Source organism: Leptonotus elevatus, chromosome 10 (genome assembly GCF_054856555.1).
Source record: "Leptonotus elevatus isolate MCC_2025b chromosome 10, RoL_Lele_1.0, whole genome shotgun sequence".
Taxonomy (NCBI): domain Eukaryota; kingdom Metazoa; phylum Chordata; class Actinopteri; order Syngnathiformes; family Syngnathidae; genus Leptonotus; species Leptonotus elevatus.
This window is the reverse complement of record NC_141248.1, coordinates 11,017,764-11,036,250: the sequence shown is the minus strand read 5'-3', so window position 1 is coordinate 11,036,250 and position 18,487 is coordinate 11,017,764. Positions and strand designations below refer to the sequence as shown.

Genomic DNA, 18,487 nt, shown 5'->3' with positions numbered 1-18,487 from the left:
TCAGTTTTGCTTTTTCTTTGGCTTGATTGTGACCATTTTTGGTGATGCCGCCACCGAAGGGGGCCAGTGATGGCAAAGAGATTACAATTGGGATGACAACGCATCGTCGTTCTTTGCTTCATTGTGTGCTTGCCATGTTCATTGTGTCATGGATTATTCACATGCAAGTAAAAATGTGAATTCATGACATTAAAGATATAAGCAATAATGTCCCCTTGCATATTTGATTGATATTATTTATGTCAATTGACTGTTTCGATTTTGGACAGTTTGGTATGTTAGTACAATTAATAATGATTGCATGAGGTTGACAATTGTGGAATTGTTTATTACTGTTACCAGTATTTGCTTTGTGAGCAAAATTGTTGTTAAATGTTAACAAATCAGTGGTTGCCCAATGTCCTGATTGTGTTTGACCTCTCTCAATATATTGAATTTATATTTAATGTACCTTGATCACACATTGAACATTTGTTGTGTCAATCTACTATCATGGGCCTCTTTGCCACTTTCCATACATTACCATGGGTGGGCAATGTGATTCGGGTTTAGTCGGATCCTTTTTCTTCATCCATAATCATGAGCAGTGCTCTGGTCTAATTTGCATATAATTAAAAAGCAATGAAAGCAAGTGAAATGGTGCATATGTGATTTACTAATTAAATGTTCACCTACACATTAATTAAGCACAATTGGACAGCATGCAGGTATTCATCATAGTTGCGCCTTTGGCCACTATTGATGAGTGTAGCAATTTTATTGGATGTTTACCCAAATGGCCTCTCAAGAGGTATGAGACCAAAAATGCAAAGTGTGTCAAAAAGGAATTGACATGAAAAATGATCCATAAGGCAAAGAAAGAGCAAGCCTGGATGCTTCATAAAACTGGCTCTCCCTCTGACTTCAAGTTCTCGAATTAAAAAAAAAATGGAGAAAGAAATCTCTGCTGGAGAGACTCTGTATCGACTTCAAATGAAAACAGACTCACAAGTCAAAGCGAAGGCTCTGCTTTTCTTCAAAAAAGTAGTCCAAGATGTACTTCCGAACAAAATCGGGGTTCAGGGTGTTGTCTATTACTTCAGTCCTGCCAAACTGCAAATAAAGAAAGACAGACAGATGTCAGATGAGAGTAGAAAGGCGCAACGCTCCAAAATTCACACTTTCAATTGGGATTTTTTTTTCCGTCATCACACACGTGCGAACACCTTCATTGTCAGAGTCCTGATTAAGGGTGCTGCTTTCACACGTTGAAAAGGAAACCAAGGGTCTGTTTCGGGATTCTTGATCCTAAACCGCTCCCACATTAATTACAGCAAGATAAATCTCCCTTGAAACCCCCGAGCGGGAAAGAGTCAAGAAATAGGGGCAGAAACACTGCCTGCAAAGAAAATTAGGGGGAGAGAGTGGCTGAAGAAGTATGACCATGCAGTTGAAAAGTTGTTACTGAGACTTCCTAATTAGGAGGAATCTCACCGTCAATGTGTCTCACACAATGAAAAGGTGAGCGAAAACATACACCACGTACAGTATGAAGTATAACATCATACTGTATTTACGTCCGTAAACCAAATAAAATTATATGACAAAATAAAAATATATATAAAAAAATATTTTATGCTGCTGCATTCAAATTTCAAACATATTTTAAAAACTTTTCAAGGTCTGGTAGACTTTTCTTGCCATAGTTCAGAACATGTTTTTTTTTTTTTTTTGAAATCATAATCTCGGCTATTTTTAGGTCCAATTTCTCACGTGACAGTCGTTACAGACACATTTACCCTCTCGAAGTGAGCCAGACATCATTGCTATAGCTGATGTATATGCACACATCTATTCAAACCACATGCACATGATGAATTCAAAATACACCATTAAAAATGGTGTAAATATAATACATTAAATATGCACAGACCATTATTTTAAACGATAGTGGCCAGGTAGTCATGCCAATGTTGCATTCAAAACAAACTGGGATAAGTTGAGGCACATCAAACAGTATGTAACTTTTAGTTTGTTTATTAATTTTGCTTTTAGAATTATAAATAGTGATATCGGCTATAGGCCACTTGACAATAAAAAATCCGAAAGGGCATTTAGGCTGGAATTAAACTGCATATCTAATACACACAGCAAATTAACGCAAGTGATTTAATAGGCTGTCGGTCAGGAGAAATCAAAAATCTAAAATTTAAAGTAGTGAGGTGCAATGACGACAAGCAACCTGAACTCTGAGTTCCACGCAGCACAGACAGAGAAATATCTGTAAGATTATTACTTGGATTGAATTACAGATTGGTTTCTTCAGGCTTAACTAGGGGGTCATCTTTGAGCTGTTTACCTTTGGAGAAGAACATTTGGTGATGCTACTCCTGTTTTTACTTCAAAATAAATGATTGAAATTATTTTTGTCATCAATCCTACTCCAACGTTCCACTTATTCCACTCTCATTTGGACTGACGTTTTTTTAATCCTGATGGTTGCCATGGAAAGCAAATACAAACATTTGCTAACCCGTGTGGTCAATCTTACACATACTTTGTATGAGAAATGTTGATGAAAGCACTGCGAAATAGTGTTTAGCATGTTTCAAATCTGTTAGAACACCTCTGTGTGGAGTTTGTGTCTCCTGCTCGCGAGGGTTTTCTTCAGGCGCTTCAGTTTGCTCGGACATGCCAAAAAAGTGCTTCTTAAATGATTCCTCTAGATTGGCCGTGAGTGTGAATAGTTGTTTGCTTATGGGAGCAATGCGATTGAGTGGAAACCAGTCCAGGGTCCTCACCAGCTCACCTGAAAATTTCTTTGCAAATGCATGCTAAATTCATTGATTATTACGGTTGGGACAAATGAGTCTAATTTAATTTATTGTGAAAGCGCTCTAATGAAATTTATTCTGAAAGTTACTGAATTAGCAAAATGCATCCCGAACTTTGGTATCAAGAGGTTTTGCAAGAGTTTTTGCCAAAGGGATGCAACTGGTTCCTTTTGTGATCCGAGACAAAGATGAATTCATGAGTCTTTTTAAATAATCCAAATGAACACTAATTTAATTAGAGGTTAGCTGGAATTAACGAGGCCCAGCAAACAACTGAATAATAGATTTGCACTCCGGGTCCGCAGGATTGTGTGGCATCGACCTATTTGGTGGGTCGATTCCCACTATTCCTAACCTAATTTTGTGTGACAAATCAACAGATAATTAGTTTCCCTGGAGGACCTACCTCACTGAGACATTCCCCTGCCAGTTATCCAGTTCAAATAATTAACCTTAAACACAAATGACTAGAATTTGCATGTGATATTTTTTGCTTAACAATATGCTGTATTTCTCTTCACTCCTCTCCAAATGATCCATTACTTGCCTTACACACAAACTCGCCCTAATCCCTTACCTTTATCAATGTCTCATGATTCATTTTCACGCGTGCATTTAGAATTGAATTGTGTGCTCCGTCTTCTGTCCACTTGAGGCAAGCGTCACTTCTTTGCATTGTCACAAGCTGACAAGCTGTTGGAGCTCAAACAATAGGCACGAGGCCATTATTTGCAAGTTGAGCGTGAAGGAGTGGACGTGCACGGATGCATGGATCTTATTCCACAATGTGGAGTGCAGGTTGTGGAGGTGGATGTGTGCATGAACTAATCTTGTCTTTTCAAGATAACATTAGGATATCAAGAGCACTTGGTGAGCATAGACCTCCACCATTGCTTGGTAGATACAAGTATTGCCTGCCACATATTGGTAGGACATTTCTTACCATTTTTGTCCTTGGAGTCAGAAGAAATATTCTAACTGGCTTCAACCCTGACCTAATGATATTTGACACATTTATAAAGATGTCTACCTTGTCTAATTAGGTTTTCCATGTTACTTTGAAATTGCTACCAAATGCATAATAATTGGTTCCTTAATTGCTTTGACAGTCAATTTATATTCAACTCAAAAGATTAGAAGTTTAAAAAGTTTGCCATTATCAATGTCAGTGACTCATTTGACTTTTTTGTTTTTAATAACTGTGAATTTTCACAAACCGAAATCGGAACAACCAATTAAAATCTAGGGGAAATGTCACAAGTTGTACCAAACGAAATCATAGTCTACCTAACTAACAGAATAACAATGAAAATATTCTTTAATATTCATTTGAAAGCAATGTTTTTCTGAAAAACAAAATGAACTAATCTACTTCAGTGAGTACGAATAGCCGATTCACAATCTCTGGGCTGGCCAGACACTGCAAAAGGCCCAGAGGTGTTGACGAGACACAGAGCACATGCTCGTGATGAGGCAGGTGATGGCAAAGATGAGCTCCATAATGTGATTTCCCTGCTGAGTGGCAGAGACAATGCCAAGCTCCAGAGTTCATTAGATACTACTGGGCTGCTGGGGCTGGCTAATGAGAATCTGGCGGGAAGTCTCTGACTGACACCCTGCCCATGTCTACACACACACACATCTGTTTTCCGCACCTTACAGTCTACATTTTCCTGGAGAATGCTCTTAGCCCTAACCGTGACAAACACTTGACCAAGCTTCGTTCAAAGTCTGTCCCATTAAATGCATTGATTTAATATTCAACATAAAGAAAACCAGAATTACTAGAACTCAGCATACAGTTCAGCACAGCTGCAGTGTATTTATTTGAGTGATTGATATTTAACTATTTAGCAACAGACCAAAGAGAGTTTGCAAACGTGAATGCTGCCGGAGAGACAAACTAGCTTAGCGTTAGCTAAAGCGAGGCTACAACAAGCTAATTCCTCACGATGTCAATAGATTTAAAATAGGACCAAAGAGAAAACAAGATCATGTGTTCTGCTGTTGGCCAGACACCTTAAAGTAAGTTAATTTGAAAACTTTTCTGTGGGTTTGTACGATCACAAGCCAGTGTAGGCACTTAGTATGAGATAAGTGAATATGGCCTTGTGAACGTATGATGAAGCATTATTCAAGTGCATTCCATTTACCATTTAATATTTTTGATCGAATTGGATTTTTCCTCTGTTGGACTATAAGCGTATTTTGAGAAAAGTACAATAAGTAACTGATTCGAGTTTATTCGGCACTTGCTCATTAACGTGAACGAGAATAGCAAGTGCTATTGCTGTAAGTGCTGCAATTCGTGCGTGGGGTGTGCATCTCTCCAATAAAAGACGATTTTTGATACATGGGTGCGATATGATTGAAGGATGGCTTGATTTTAAAGTAGAATGATTTGATTCAGTGGGATTAAGATTCGATTCAATATGGTGCCGGTTACTTTGAGAGAATACGATGCAATGTGTTTCTTGTTTTCATTTTACATTCATATTAATGACCATGTCAGTACTGTAAATGTGGCATTTCCTCCAAAGATCCAATAAAGGACGATTTGTTATACTTTAAAGTGGAATGATTCAATTCGGTTCGATTTGATGCACTCGCATCTTTAAAATGAATACCAATTTTCCAGTATAGTAAATGTGTTTTTATGTAAAACGTATTTACTACAATTACGTTTTTGCTACATGTAAAAACCGAATTGGTTAAATCACACGAATTTCTAGTAAACTCAGCGTATACAGGCTAAGAGTGCACAACGTATACTGTTCTGAAAGACACCCAACAGTCCTTCAGCAGCATCTGAAAGTCAACCCACACAGCAATCTGTTCTCAGCAAGTAAACATACAAGCAGGCGGATAAGGGGTCATCCCATGCTATAAAAACATATGATACGCATTTAGAATATATACTATATGTGTATATATATATATATATATATATATATATATATATATGATTATTGTGCTTTTTGAAAGGAACTTCAGGGCATACAGTACGTCAACTGTTAACAGAACATGATGATTAAAAGCAAGTGCATTAAGACCCCTCACAGCATCTGCGTCCGTATGTGCGAGCTTTAGCAGGCGAGGCAATAGTTGAGAAAGTCTGACTTTCGACTCTATTCGCTCCTTCGTGTGTCATTTTATGAACGCTTACTGTGACCTCATTATGTTTAACAGCGTTTGAGTGCTGCTCCTTTGACGGAAGCACCTGTATGAGTGTTTCATTTGCGTATGAAATGTGCTGAAAAGATGAAAATGTTCACTCAGAGCTAATTCTATATTATTAGAATCTAAAGTTGAGTTTTTTTTCCCAGAGGAAATGGCAACAGTCTAAGTGAAACTGTCGCCATCATAAAACCTTTATCAACTGTCCAGGCAACGTTTTAAGCCACATTTTTACGTTGTGAACTGCTGACTAAATTGAGCTCTTGTGAGTTAAGCCGGCGTCTCGGGCGATTTCATGCATTATTTGTGGCTTAACAGGAAAATATTAACTCAAAATTACATTGCACGGCCTCAGAGACATTCACTTTAAGAGTTTTCAGTGTATTTCGCGGTTTAAAAAGTTATAGTGGAGAAATCCACTTACCTCTCTCCACTGTTTGGTTTCCACACCTTGTGTATAGAGGACACACACTGTGAAGCGGGACAAAATCAGCAGCGAGGGAGATAAAAGATTGCGAAGGATGAAAGACAGAGAGAGGAAAAAGTCAGTCATCAATCAGAAGAAGCCTGCCTCCAAATGATAAATCAATTTGTGTGCGTGCATGTGTGCGTGCATGTGTGCGTGCATGTGTGCGTGCATGCGTTTGTTTTTGGGAGGTTAGCTCCAGTACAGTGAACTAACAGTTATGGGAGTCAGGGAGAAACAACGATTTCCCAAAACACAGTGTGAAAATGGATTTTGCAAAGAAGAAAATAGAATAAATATGCAAGAAGATGAAAGAGTAGAACACTAAACACTCACGTGGATCTGACTTGGAAAATGTGTCTTTATCCAGAAGATTTCTGTAAATGAAAAAGACAAACGACTGTTACTTACACAAAAGAACATTTCACAGGATGACATCATGGTCGTCATTTTCGAAAAACACTTATGTCCATTTTTTTCTTTCATTTTTAAAACATTTTTTAGATGAAAATGAATGCAGACATCCCAAAAATGTACAAAAAAAAAAAGTAATTTTACGTTATTAATACTAAATACATTTCAAATAAGTAGGCTTTATTAGGCTAATGAACATGGCTTGAAATATTTCTGTAAGACAATAAATGGTTACATTTAAGTAAGCCTGCTTTGTTGAGAGCTGTGCGCAAGTGAAGGGAAGTCCATCTGTGATTGGCTGGTAACAGGACCGGGGTGTGCCTTGCCTTTTGCCTGAAGTCATCTGGAAACATTATTGCGGCTGAAAACTGGAATTTATGTGATACTGATCTTCATCTGGAATGGATCCTGATTAGGCTCAGGGTTAGATCCAGCTGTATAATTTTCTTATTATCATATTTTGTTCCCTGCAATCCAGAACAAATTCTGGCTGTGATTGTAACTATCCCTGAGCTCTGAAGATTGCAAATGGTCTGCAATCACTCAATGTTTATGCCTTGGCAAAGAGCTCCGCTCTCTGAGTGCACTTGAGCATCTCAGAAAGATTTGCTCGAGCCAGTGAGTCAGACAATCTTGATAAAAGATGATCATTTTATTGGGACCTACAGGCATTGTTATTGCTTCCACGTTATTTATTTTCATGTTTTTAGCTCTTCTACATTCTGACACTTGTGTGACTCATTCACTTGTGGTTATTCATTTTTTTTCTTTTTCTTTTTAATTATTATTTTTTAAATTATTATTTTTTTAATATTTTTTTTTTCTGTCGAAAAAAAGAAGAGGTGGTTATTCATTTTGCCGGTCCACAATCGAGTATGTACGTCATTAGGTAGCCTTTGTGGTCAAAAAGTATTTGGAAAATTGCTCCATTGCGTAAGATGAACTTTTAAATAATAGAATGGGAACTCCAGGTTTAACTTTTAATCAGTCAACAAAATTTGAAGTGAAGAATTAATCTGTAATATTTATTATCTTTTGTGTCTTTGTCGCATGGTCCCGTTATATGGTTCGATCCACCATTATTCCTTTTTCATTACTTTCAGACACCACAAGCAGAGGAAAAGGCTTGATTTGCAAAAATCAAAACAGTTAAGCATGTTTCCATTGATTCACTGTCTTCCTTAATATGGTTTCAAATAATTGTACCTAAAATCCTTATTTTATTAATGTACCATTCACCAGAGACTGTATAATTAGTATTCTCACTGGGGGCTGTGCACCCTTGAAGCTCAAATCCTAAAAGTTCCCCTTGTCTAACTGTACTGAAGCCAGTTCCTAGCAAGCGATGCATTTCAGCTCGGCTCGGCTTGGCTTGGTGCAGCTTGGAACAGTAAACCTTGATCAGGCACAGAAAGAAGAGGAATGGCTCACCGGAAAGAAAAATAGCAGGACAATGAAGTTTGTTTTTGATCTTTCCGGCAAACTCTCTTTCAACCAATTTGAAAAACTGCAGTATGTCTACCCTCCTCAAAAGTTGTACTGTATTGATAATTTTGTGCCCGTTTCATCACTCTTGACAATAAAACACAAAATTAAAACCCAACTTCAATCAAACTGTATTCCTTTGATGGCGTTTTGTGCGTTTTAGTATTTCTGTGATTTCAATGCACATAACAAAAGTTCCTCCATAAAAGCTGTGTCCACCTCCATGGTCCATCTCACTTTTGTGTCTAAGCTACACTTCTGTTTTACTTGCCTGACCTTTTCATAATGCCTGCCCGAGGCCTGTGTGCACCCTACCTACATGATTACCCATCATGTTTTTTTTTCCCGTTGGCTTGCTCGCCACACTGACATGGTCACTCGAGATGCCGTCGCCTGCTGTTCTCTGTCTTTCTACTTTCGCTTCCTGTCTTGTTTTATTTGCTCTTTCAGTTACTGTAATCGTGTGCTGTGTCCTTTCATCAGCCTCAATCAAGGTTGATATTTTCTCTGCTCAATAACATATATTCCACTCCTACACCCACCCTCCAGGGACGCCTTTACCCCGAGGTAAACCATCAAATACATCTCAATACAATACAAATACAATCTCTAAGGGTCAAATGTAGGAAAATAATCATTAAAAAGCACTACTTCGTCCTCAAAAGAGACCGGCCCACCGGGCATCTGCCCTATATACCAGGTGGCCAGTCCAGCCCTGGTGGTAAGTCGCCACAGCTGCCCTGGGGCAGGCTGACGGAAGTGTGGCTGCCAATGTGCGCCTACGACCCCTCCGACCACCAGCAAACATTCGCACCTTCCATACACCAGTATGATTAGCACAGGAGGCAATGTGTGTGAAGTGCCTTGCCCAAGGACACAACGACACTTGACTTGCGGAGAGCAGGGGTCGAACAGCCGACCTTCTGGTTACTGAACAACCGTTTCTACACCCTGAGCCACAGCCGCCGGATTTCATTCAATAAATATGATAACAGCGTGCATGGAACCCTTGAATCATTTAACATCAACACTTCACAGATCTGTGACCCCCTTGTAGCCAACTTTACTGTATATCATCCATGGGGTCTTTGAATTGTGTCTATATGCTAAAAAGTGGTCTATTTGTCTCAATGGCGCTTGAAATTAGAATTATCAAGTGGTTATGCAAAGATAAAAATAAAAAAAAACATTGAATTTAATGTCTGTTTTAAAAAATCATTTAATGCATCCTCCGTTTATGTGCTGTTATTTTTCTTTCTTTTTAATTATTATTTTTTTAAACTCAATCATATACTTGGTCTCAACATGCATGGAATATATTTCTATGAATAAAGACATGTGGTGCAGTAAATAGAGCTTAATCTAAAAATTATACTGGCCCATTGGAGAGCATTTAGAAGTTTGACCTTTCATTTCGTCTCATTTTCTATTTGTACATCAGCGCTGAAATTCCGGTACTTTTATCAAAGCGAACAGGTCGTTTTTTGTTGTTGTTTTTTTCCCATTTTCGGAAAAGTCAGGTAAGTGTGAGCTGGTAAATGTCAAAGATATTTTTACTGAGTCAGACTACCCACCAAAATGTGTCTGACGGAAAGGCTAATATAATATTTGCCAGAGTGAGCTCACATCTTGATATGATGTGAGGTGAGAGAATTCAATGCTTTTAGATCATATAAACGTTGCAGTTGAATATTTGTATTTTAATGCTATGTAGGAGGGGGAAATACAAAAAGTGTTATTTATACTCTTAAAAATATTATTTATACTTTTAAAAAAAAAGTGAATATTCTGATTAAGATTACTTTGTCTCCTCTGCTCTAATGCAGCCATTCGGATGGGATGTGGACGACCGTGTCCCTGCAGCCGACATTCAGCAATTACTACTACCTTACTATTTATCGCTGGGAGGGAGACCGGTCGTTCTGAAAACTCACGAAATTCCCGACGTCTTGTCCGCCCCTGCGACTGTTTAAGCAAAGTTGATAACATTTGATTCATTTATTGTCCTTGTCCTTAAAGGAACACCACGCTGAGTATCTTGGGCATCAAACGCATATCATTGAATGTTATGATTTGAAGCTTGACTTTATCATCATAGTGATGTATGTGACAGTTCACGAATCTAACAAAACATCCTGCGAGTATGTTCGCTCTTGTTTGCTTGAAGGAAAGGTGCTTTATAACCGTGGTTTGGCTTTGAACTTTGAATTTGTTGCTTTACTTAACAAATTCAAAATGCAACTCCAAGAAACCTCCTTCACACCAAGCTAAAATTACTGCAAATTCTAACATTTAAGTCCTGCGCCTTAGAAACCTCAACAAATGTAATATATCACATTACCAGAAATGTATAAATGGAGTCTGGTGATGTCAATGTCTTTAAGTGGTTTCTGTAAAAAAAAAATATATATATATATATATACCATGAATAACACTGTTTTGCCCCACCCAAAAAAATAAAAATAAAATAAAATATAATAAAACAAAATAAAAATCCCAAATCGAGAGGAGTATTATACAGGGGGCTTAATAAAAAATGATTTTTTTTCACATTATTTGGATATTTACCGGTACCTAGCTAGGCAGTAGCCTACATAGGGGTAGAAAAAAAGCAAGAAGGAAAAAAGAATCACTGATTTACATACCTAATATATTTCACAAACAGGGTTAAAGAAATTTAAAAGCAGAGTAAAGAAATAAAAAAGACAGCTTAGTAAAATTACTAAAATAATGCACAATGCAAAAACGAGATTTTTGAAAACATGATTTTTAAAATACGTTGAAAAACCAAATCATAGGATTGGGCAAAGAACATAGTTTTGAGAATGAAATTAAAAGCATTTACACTTTATTGATACGTTTTGGGGGACCATATTATACACAAGTACAGAGGGGGGGTGCTTTTTAAGGATGATTTGGAGCGGGCGTATTAATGCACGGGTGCATGTTATTCACTGCATTTTTTTCCCTTCCTTTTTGCCATTCGATTAAAAAAAGTACATTTCTGTAAATCATATTAAATTGTTAATTAAGGATATTAATCAACCTTAATCAAAAGGAGCAATTCTCTCCCACTGATTTTATGATGAACTAATTAAAAAGAAAACTGTTCTAATTGTTCCTTGATTGACACCCACCGCTTTGAGATGACATGCATGCATGCACAGGAGAAGACATAATGTGCCCATGTCAGTGAGTCCTGTTAATGAGGCTGGAGCCCCTTAGAAACTCTTCTAATGGCAAAGTACACATTCAGCGTCAGGCAGTCACATCAATACCCGTTGGTGAAAGGGGCCTCTCGGGTGGTAAACGCAAAAGATGACATCAACCAAAACTTCAAACGGAAGCACCCAGCAAGCAGGCATAGCTCATCTATTCAGAAGCAGATCTGCTGAAATGAATTCTCATCAAAGCGATTCTTTTATTACCCTGTGCCGAGTGTGGCCCCTGCAGTGTATGCTTAGCAACACGCCAACCCCACATCAACAATGGTCCTGCCCTAAATTTTGAGGCAACCTTTCACTCTCCCAAATGTTATCAAATACAATGCTCAACAAAGTGCAGAGGCTTGGATGAAACTAGTTAAACCACAGACTTTAATATGGACCTTTAATTACAAATGGGGATTATTTTATTACTTGTATACAAATAGTTGGGGTAGTGTGACACATATCCAATATCCATATTAAAATGTGCTATTTTTAGGCAATCGTTTTAATATGGGCCTTGCTGAACTGGCAAATAAAGGATCTACAATGCTGTTTCTTGAGTGCTGACTAGAAACTCAAAGAAGAAGAACAAGCACTGGTTTTGCTACTCTGGTGAAACACTATTTTTTTCTAAACAGCCAATAGCGCCTTATTAGAGTATTGATCTACTGGTGGTTCCCAGTATCTCCAAAAAGCACAGAAGTCAAATCTTGCCAATCAGGCTCCTGTACTATTCAGCCATTTTCCATAGTCATCACTACCACGTATCCTGATGAGGATCACCAGGAAGCTGGAGCCTATCCCAATTGACTTTGGCGAAAGGCAGTGCAAAAAAATAATAATCCTGTATTGCTTGCCAGTCAATCGCAGGTGATTGTGAATGGGACAATGAAGATAAAAGTACTTGTAATGCCCGGGGAATTTGATCCAACACACGTGCATGAAAGTCAGCTATGTGAACCACTACCCTACTGTGTTCACATGCTATTTATGTGCATTGCTGACTGATATTCTCTCCTCTGGTAGGTACCTCTGGACCCCGGAGTTGTTATTTAATAAGGAAAAAAAAAACGTGCCTTAGAAAAAAAAACTTTGTAGAATGGTGTTGCATGAGCCAAAGAACAAACCATTACTACCTAAATGCACATTAGTGCAGACCAAAGAATTTATTTTCCACTTTTGCCCATTACAACCTGCTTGCAATGGGGCCATCTGGGGTCTCTCCAGTACTTATTACTTCTTCTTCTCTTATCTACCTAATCATCTCAACTTTATTTATAGAGAACCTTGAAAACACAAAATGCTGTGCATAAAGTAAAAGTTATACATACGAAAACAAAAACATTCAAAGCAATAAAATGATAGCATGAGAATGTAACTGCTGAGTCAAAAAGGCACATAACAAAAACGTGTGTTTTAAGACAAGTTTCAAAAATGGACAGAGAAGGGGCTTGCCTAACATTTAGCGGGGGGTCATTCCAAAAGAAAATCGGTTCCTCGGTACCGCCAGTAGCGTCAGGTGCGTAGGGGTGGATGAGCTCAGAAAGATACGCTCGGGTGAGACCATTTGAAGATTTAAAAACATATAAAAGAGCCTTGCTGAACTCTAAAGTGAACAAGGAGCCAGTGAAGCGAGGCCAGAATCGAAGTGATGTGCTCCCAACTACGAGCTACAGTTAGGACTGAACGCTTGAGGGAGGGCTGGCTGACTCCAAAATGACTCCATCTGAGATGAAACAAATTACTTTTTCTAAGTACTATTACTACGGTATGATTACTATATGTCTACAAATACTATAAATAAGCTGCAATAGAGGCCGAATTAGGTGAAAGCGCTGCATATCGAGATATTCGAGACTTTTTTCCAAAAGTGAAGTCAAAGCTAGAATTCATTTTCTAAATTCTAGTTACATAAAGGGGAAAAAATTAATGAGCTTGCTTCAAAAGTCCTGACAACAGACAAGGAATGTCATATTAACTAATTCTAAGACATTCCAAATTTCAAATATGTCATCAGTTTTGCATTTGGGTTTTATGCAATCTACTGGCAATGCTACAGGGGCTTCAAACAAACTTCCCTGATGTAAATTAGGTCCTAAAAAAGATCTGAGATTCAGCCGAGGCAGTGTTCGTACGTGTGTGTGTGTGTGTGTGTGTGTGTGTGTGTGTGTGTGTGTGTGTGTGTGTGTGTGTGTGTGTGTGTGTGTGTGTGTGTGTGTGTGTGTGTGTGTGTGTGTGTGTGTGTGTGTGTGTGTGTGTGTGCGTGTTAGTATGCCCCACATGCGCGAGCAATTGTCTGTATACAAGATAATATTGCGGAGTGAAGAGAGCAGCAATGTAACAGAAAATCAATCACAAGTGGAGAAGAACAGACAAACGTGGCACAGAGAGTGCGCGTATATGTGAGAGAGAACGCGAGAGCGAAGTGCGTGGGTTGAGAATGAGAGTCAAAACAGAAATTGTTGTGGAAGAATAACAAAGCTTCTTTTGCTCATCCTGGAGAACCCAAGCCCCAGTTATGCAGTCACTAAGTTAGCAGACTTTATTTATATAGTGCAACTCTACTCTTCCACCATGCCTGGTAATTAGACAGATGCTTCTTTTAAGCCAACGGGAGGCTCCTCTTGCCTCTCCCACTCTAACTGCTCTGCTCAGCCAGTGCAAACTGAGGAGGAGATAATAAATATCAAGGGATCAGTGCTTCCGTTTGAAGAGGCATGCAAATTTGAAATGATGCGATTTGGGGACTTGGACGAGACTAAAAGTGAGCATAAATTCATCCTGACAGACTCTAAGGTTGTACTCACGCAGTCTTCTTCTACGCACTAAAAATATGTAGTACGTTATAAATGAAGTAAATTTATAGGATGCGGCTCTTTCTCAATTATCTTCTTTTTTTTTTCATTTTTACATTGCCATGTCAAGTATTTATTCATATCTCCAGCACCTCCAGCACATCGAAGAAGCTTAAGTATTGTACGAGTGGGTGTAGTGGGATTCTTTACACTAAGGTTCAAGCATGAGCTCACTGTAGTTGCGTGTATGTGGCGTCAAGGAAGTCTGGTATGAACATTTCATATCACGATTACAGTGACTACATTTATAGGCAGTCACGAACTCTTTCAAAACCCCAATATTGGCAATATTTGAGTTTTGTGTGTAAACGCGCAAAAACCTTAATAATATTACGTAATACAGATCAGGATATGTATACGGGAGTAACTCTGTCTTCATGTAAACAGGTTATCCCAAATGTTTCTGGACTTTTGACCTTAATTAACCCAAATACTGACTATATGTAAAAAAATAAAATAAAATAAAAATTAAAGTCAGTGATCAAAGTGTATCAGCTTCATCAATATTATGACACATTTCTATTGGAAATGTAAGCCAAAAATCAGTGCAGATGTGTGTGTATCTGCAGTGAAAACCCAGGTAAACAGCTTTCACCTTAACTTGGACCGAAACCACGGCTAACTTGAAAATAAATGCCGAGAAAAGTATGAAGAAAACCTTGCAACATGTGATCAAACACATCATGCATTATCCAAAATGAAAACACAGTCATTGTTTAAGTACTCGGAGCTTGAGCTCCGAATCCGTCTGCCTCAATACACAAAAATCACGTTACACCTCCCATGCCACAAGTTAGACCTGGCTTTAGTGAGTCTAAAATCTAGACTACTTTGGTACCAAAGACGATACTTTTTGTGGTATGGACCAATTTGGGTCGGTACTTCTGAGCACCGATTCACATAAAATCTAATAGGGGGGGGGGGGGGGGGTTGAGAGTACAAAACTACCAAAAACTGGTTTACTTGAGAACCGGTCTCGATTCCAAAGGTACTGAGTACTGGATCAGAGTGTTGTCTTGTAACATACAGTATCCCATATTAAATTAAATAATCATCATCCAAGTTTATATTTGCACCAATTCAGTGACCTACTGTTCATGTTTAAGCAATCAGCTGGCAGTCATATTTCTAGATTTAAGTGTGTCTTCACAATGGACACTGCATGCCTCACCCGATGAGGCAGTAGAATCCTGATTTTTTTTTCTAGAACAGAAAAATAATGAAATAATATTGATGCATTATTATAATACAAGAGGAAAAAATGCCAAGTATTGAGTGCCCTATAAAATGACACATTCAAGTTCACCATAGAAAATAGAGAGAAGACTTTTGACCTAGTTTTCCAGTTGCAAGCCTTTCCAAATCAATTTTGGCCAAGAATGTGTGAAGGTAGTAGTTCATTGAGCAATGATGTTTTCATTCAGCAATAACAGCCTGCCGCTAAAAGAAAAAATAAATAAATAAATAACGCGTTGCCCTCAAGGATATTTAAGCAACGACGGATGATAACAAGAAGGTGATACACACTCACCCTCCCAGAAAAAGTAATGTCAGTGTGACAAAATGAAAGGGATGGTGTGCATGGTAACCGTGATGACAGAGCTGACTGGGGTGGGCACAATAATTCGAAGCAAGTAAAAAAAAAGGGGGGGGGGGCAAAAGGAAGAGAACAACAAAAAAAGGAGCACAGATTGAGAAGGAAGTTTTAAAGAGGAGCAATCTGTTTACAATGCTGGATGAGCATGGAGGGGCCAGCCATCATTGCTGCAATATCATCTCTTCTTCATTATTTAACCCATTTCAATAACATATTCCTTGTTTTGCAATCATAGCATACACACATGGAGTTATAATCATCCATCATTCATTTTCAAGAGATCATGTAAAAATTATACAGGAATTTAATTGAAATCAACAATTCAATGTTGAACACCTGAGCCTAACTGTAATGCTGGCATTACTTGAGTGTCAAATCGATGGCAGACCCAAGCAGGATCATTCATCCCACCAGCTGTTGAATTATTCAGGCCAGAACTTCCTCTGGGGAGAATCCAAGTCAGTGTGGCAGACAGTCACAGTGAGCTCGCTGCCTGGCGCGAAGGCTTAAGACCATCCCGTAAGTCCCAATGGGGAAAATTGCGCTGCTGGCCAACACAACAGAGGTCAGCCATCAGGCATATGTGCATGTTGTTTAATTAGGAGAATGGCTAATTGTGCATCGCTGATAGGTGATACCAATAACCAACCAGTGGTAATGCTATGCACAAGTAGGCCAAATTGTTGGTACATGTCTGATTAAGAAAACCAGCAGTGGATGCTGTAATAACTTGAAGCTGCCAAAGTAATATTACATACCGTATAAAATAATTAGCCCAATAGCAAAAGCACAGAAAATAAAATAAAAATACAGTAAATTAAAAATGACTTGGCCAATAACAAAATACTGAAAATTAAGTTGTTTTGAGTTATGAAAAACAAAAAATAATGAAGTAACTTGGTCTTTTTTTTCCCTTTATGTTACAAGTCAAAATTTGAGTTTGAGTGATCTTCAGATGCATCAACACTGGATTGAAACAAAAAATAAATAAAGCCACAGTCTCTAATGTACGGAAGCGTATTGCATTCACTTGAAAAAAAAAAAAACCCTGTTTTTCTGACAATTTTTTTTGTGGAGCTTTGTTTTTTTCGAGTATTTTTTTTTATTTTCAGTTTTTCCGAATATTTTTTTTCTGTTTTACTGAAAACAAATTTCCGTCAAAAATTATTCAGAAAAACAGGATGAACATTTTTTTTCTGAAAAACAGGGAATTTTTTTTTCAGAAAAACAGAGCTGGTGTTTTGTTTTTCGGAGTATTTTTTTTTTTTACCTCTGAATTCCAAGTGACTTGTTGCAGACTCGCTTACAGCGGAGAAGTGGACACTTTCCCGCATATCATATGCAATAAGATGGTCATGTTGACTTACTGGCTCATAATAAAGGAATGACTGTGTATACTTTGTTGTGGTTTGTTCTCTAATCTCTGAGGGAAAACCCCTTTTAAAAAAAATATTCGGAAAAACAGGGAAACCAAATATTTAGAAAATAATTATTTTATAAAACAGGGGAAAATTACTCAGAAAAACTGAAAAAAATCAGAAAAACAGAAGAAAATATATATTTTTTAAACAGAAAAAATACAAAAAAACCAGGGGGAAAATATTCAATAAAACAGAAAAAAAAATCACAAAGCTCCCCCCAAAAATTTGTCAGAAAAACAGGACTTGTTTTTTCAAGTGAATGCAATACGTTTCCGTACTAATAAATCTTTAATTATTTATGAAATGGTCCAAACAGCAGCCATGTCCCTGATAGCACCTACTAAGCCACGCCCCTCAAAGGGAAAGTCCCAAAAAATACTTTCAACAAGATATGCCCCCACTTGTGTAAACAGTAACACAGTATTCACATTAATATTGTGTTTGTGGAATAAGAATTAAGCAGAAAAATCCACCCATTTTTATCCAGCTCAGGGAGCGGCCATTTTGCCACTTGCTGCGACTGAAAATGACATCACAATCAGCTCAGCTGGTCACATGACCAGACCCAGAAAACAGGTGAACTCTGATTGGGCAGTAGCTGTATGTCTCTGTGGCACAATTAATGAAAAGGCTGTTGCTCCAAGCCCATCTACCAGTTTTGTTGTATACCTGTTGTATGTATTCTATCAATGACAAAGGATATAATATATTCATGAATAAAATTGTAAGAAATAACTACTAAAAATGGAATGAACATAATTTACAGTGAATTAACTTTGCCCTGGAGTCCTTATAAAGTTGCTTGTGAGAACGGGCTGCTTTATTTGATTGCGAGATTAAAAGGATAATGAATAAAAACGATTTTTCTTACTAAGCGAAAACAACTTTTCCAAAGTGGGTCATTTCAAAAAGTGCAACTAGAAACGATCAGTAAAATACATCAAGAATCTTTGATATGGTGTAATCTGAGGCCAAAAGAAGAAAAATGCTTCACTAGTCCGATTTGTTTCACCCTGAAGCAAAATGCATTGAATCATAGTAGTAGATGTG

The 18,487-nt window shown here is 37.9% G+C and overlaps 1 protein-coding gene across 3 annotated transcripts in view; it reads right to left on the bottom strand.

The window, feature by feature from the left end:
• The window catches only part of cpne5b (copine Vb), an 89,339-nt gene that overhangs the window by 61,069 nt on the left and 9,783 nt on the right, over positions 1-18,487 (bottom strand). For 2 of the 3 annotated variants that reach the window (XM_086087092.1, XM_086087093.1), the window contains exons 2-4: positions 6,793-6,833; positions 6,415-6,461; positions 989-1,092 (exon numbers count right to left, since the gene is read on the bottom strand). In XM_086087092.1, coding sequence (XP_085943218.1) covers positions 989-1,092; positions 6,415-6,461; positions 6,793-6,833 — 192 coding nt within the window. Of the gene's footprint in view, positions 1-988; positions 1,095-6,414; positions 6,462-6,792; positions 6,834-18,487 lie in introns of those variants that run through there. The other variant, XM_086087094.1, reaches the window with a different exon arrangement.